The sequence below is a fragment of the Chinchilla lanigera genome, unplaced genomic scaffold, assembly GCF_000276665.1.
Source record: "Chinchilla lanigera isolate Chin_1 unplaced genomic scaffold, ChiLan1.0 scaffold00006, whole genome shotgun sequence".
NCBI lineage: Eukaryota > Metazoa > Chordata > Mammalia > Rodentia > Chinchillidae > Chinchilla > Chinchilla lanigera.
The window spans coordinates 41768980-41769551 of NW_004955407.1; the positions used below are offsets into that span (position 1 = coordinate 41768980).

A 572-nucleotide genomic window follows, 5' to 3' on the forward strand; every position below is an offset into this window, starting at 1 on the left:
GCGGGAGGCCGCGGGTCGCCCCGGGCGCCATGGTCGTCGCTAGTCCGTGCCCCGAGCCGCCTCAACCGACGCCAGCTTCGCAGGTCTGCGCCGGAAAAGCCGCGGCGCCGGAAGTGGGCGGTGTGGGGCGTGGCCAGGCGACTGCGCAGCCGCGGGCTACGGCTCGCTCCGCCCCTTTCGCCCTCCGGCATGCCTCAGAGCGCGGCCGCGGCTCAGTGCGCCTGCGCGGCGGGGGCCCTGTGGGCGGAAGGGCGGGGCTGGAGGGGCGAACTACTCGATCCCTCAGAAGCTCGGGCTGCCCCACCGTGGCTCCAGGCGCTGCGGAAGCGCCTTATTTAGGGATGGAGGGTTTGAGACTGGGTGTCACTGTTGTTGCCCAGGGTGGCCTCGACCTGAATGCGATCCTCCTGCTTCAGCCTGCCTAGTCCTGGGATCACAGGTGTGTGCCACCACACTGCCTCAAAGCTCCTTTAAAGAGGGCTCAGAATACCCGGGGATATAGCTCAGCGCCTGTCAAGGTCCTGAGTTCCATTCCTGGCACCAAAAAGAATAAAAACAAAAACCTTTACAGA

General features: G+C 65.7%; 1 protein-coding gene across 1 annotated transcript in view; it reads right to left on the bottom strand.

The window, feature by feature from the left end:
• The window catches only part of Pttg1ip (pituitary tumor-transforming 1 interacting protein), a gene marked incomplete in the record, with an annotated part of 15253 nt that extends 15125 nt beyond the window's left edge, over positions 1 to 128 (bottom strand). Inside the window, 1 exon segment of the mRNA XM_005375903.2 lies at positions 1 to 128. Coding sequence (XP_005375960.2) covers positions 1 to 31 — 31 coding nt within the window.
• Positions 129 to 572: the final 444 nt, after the last annotated feature.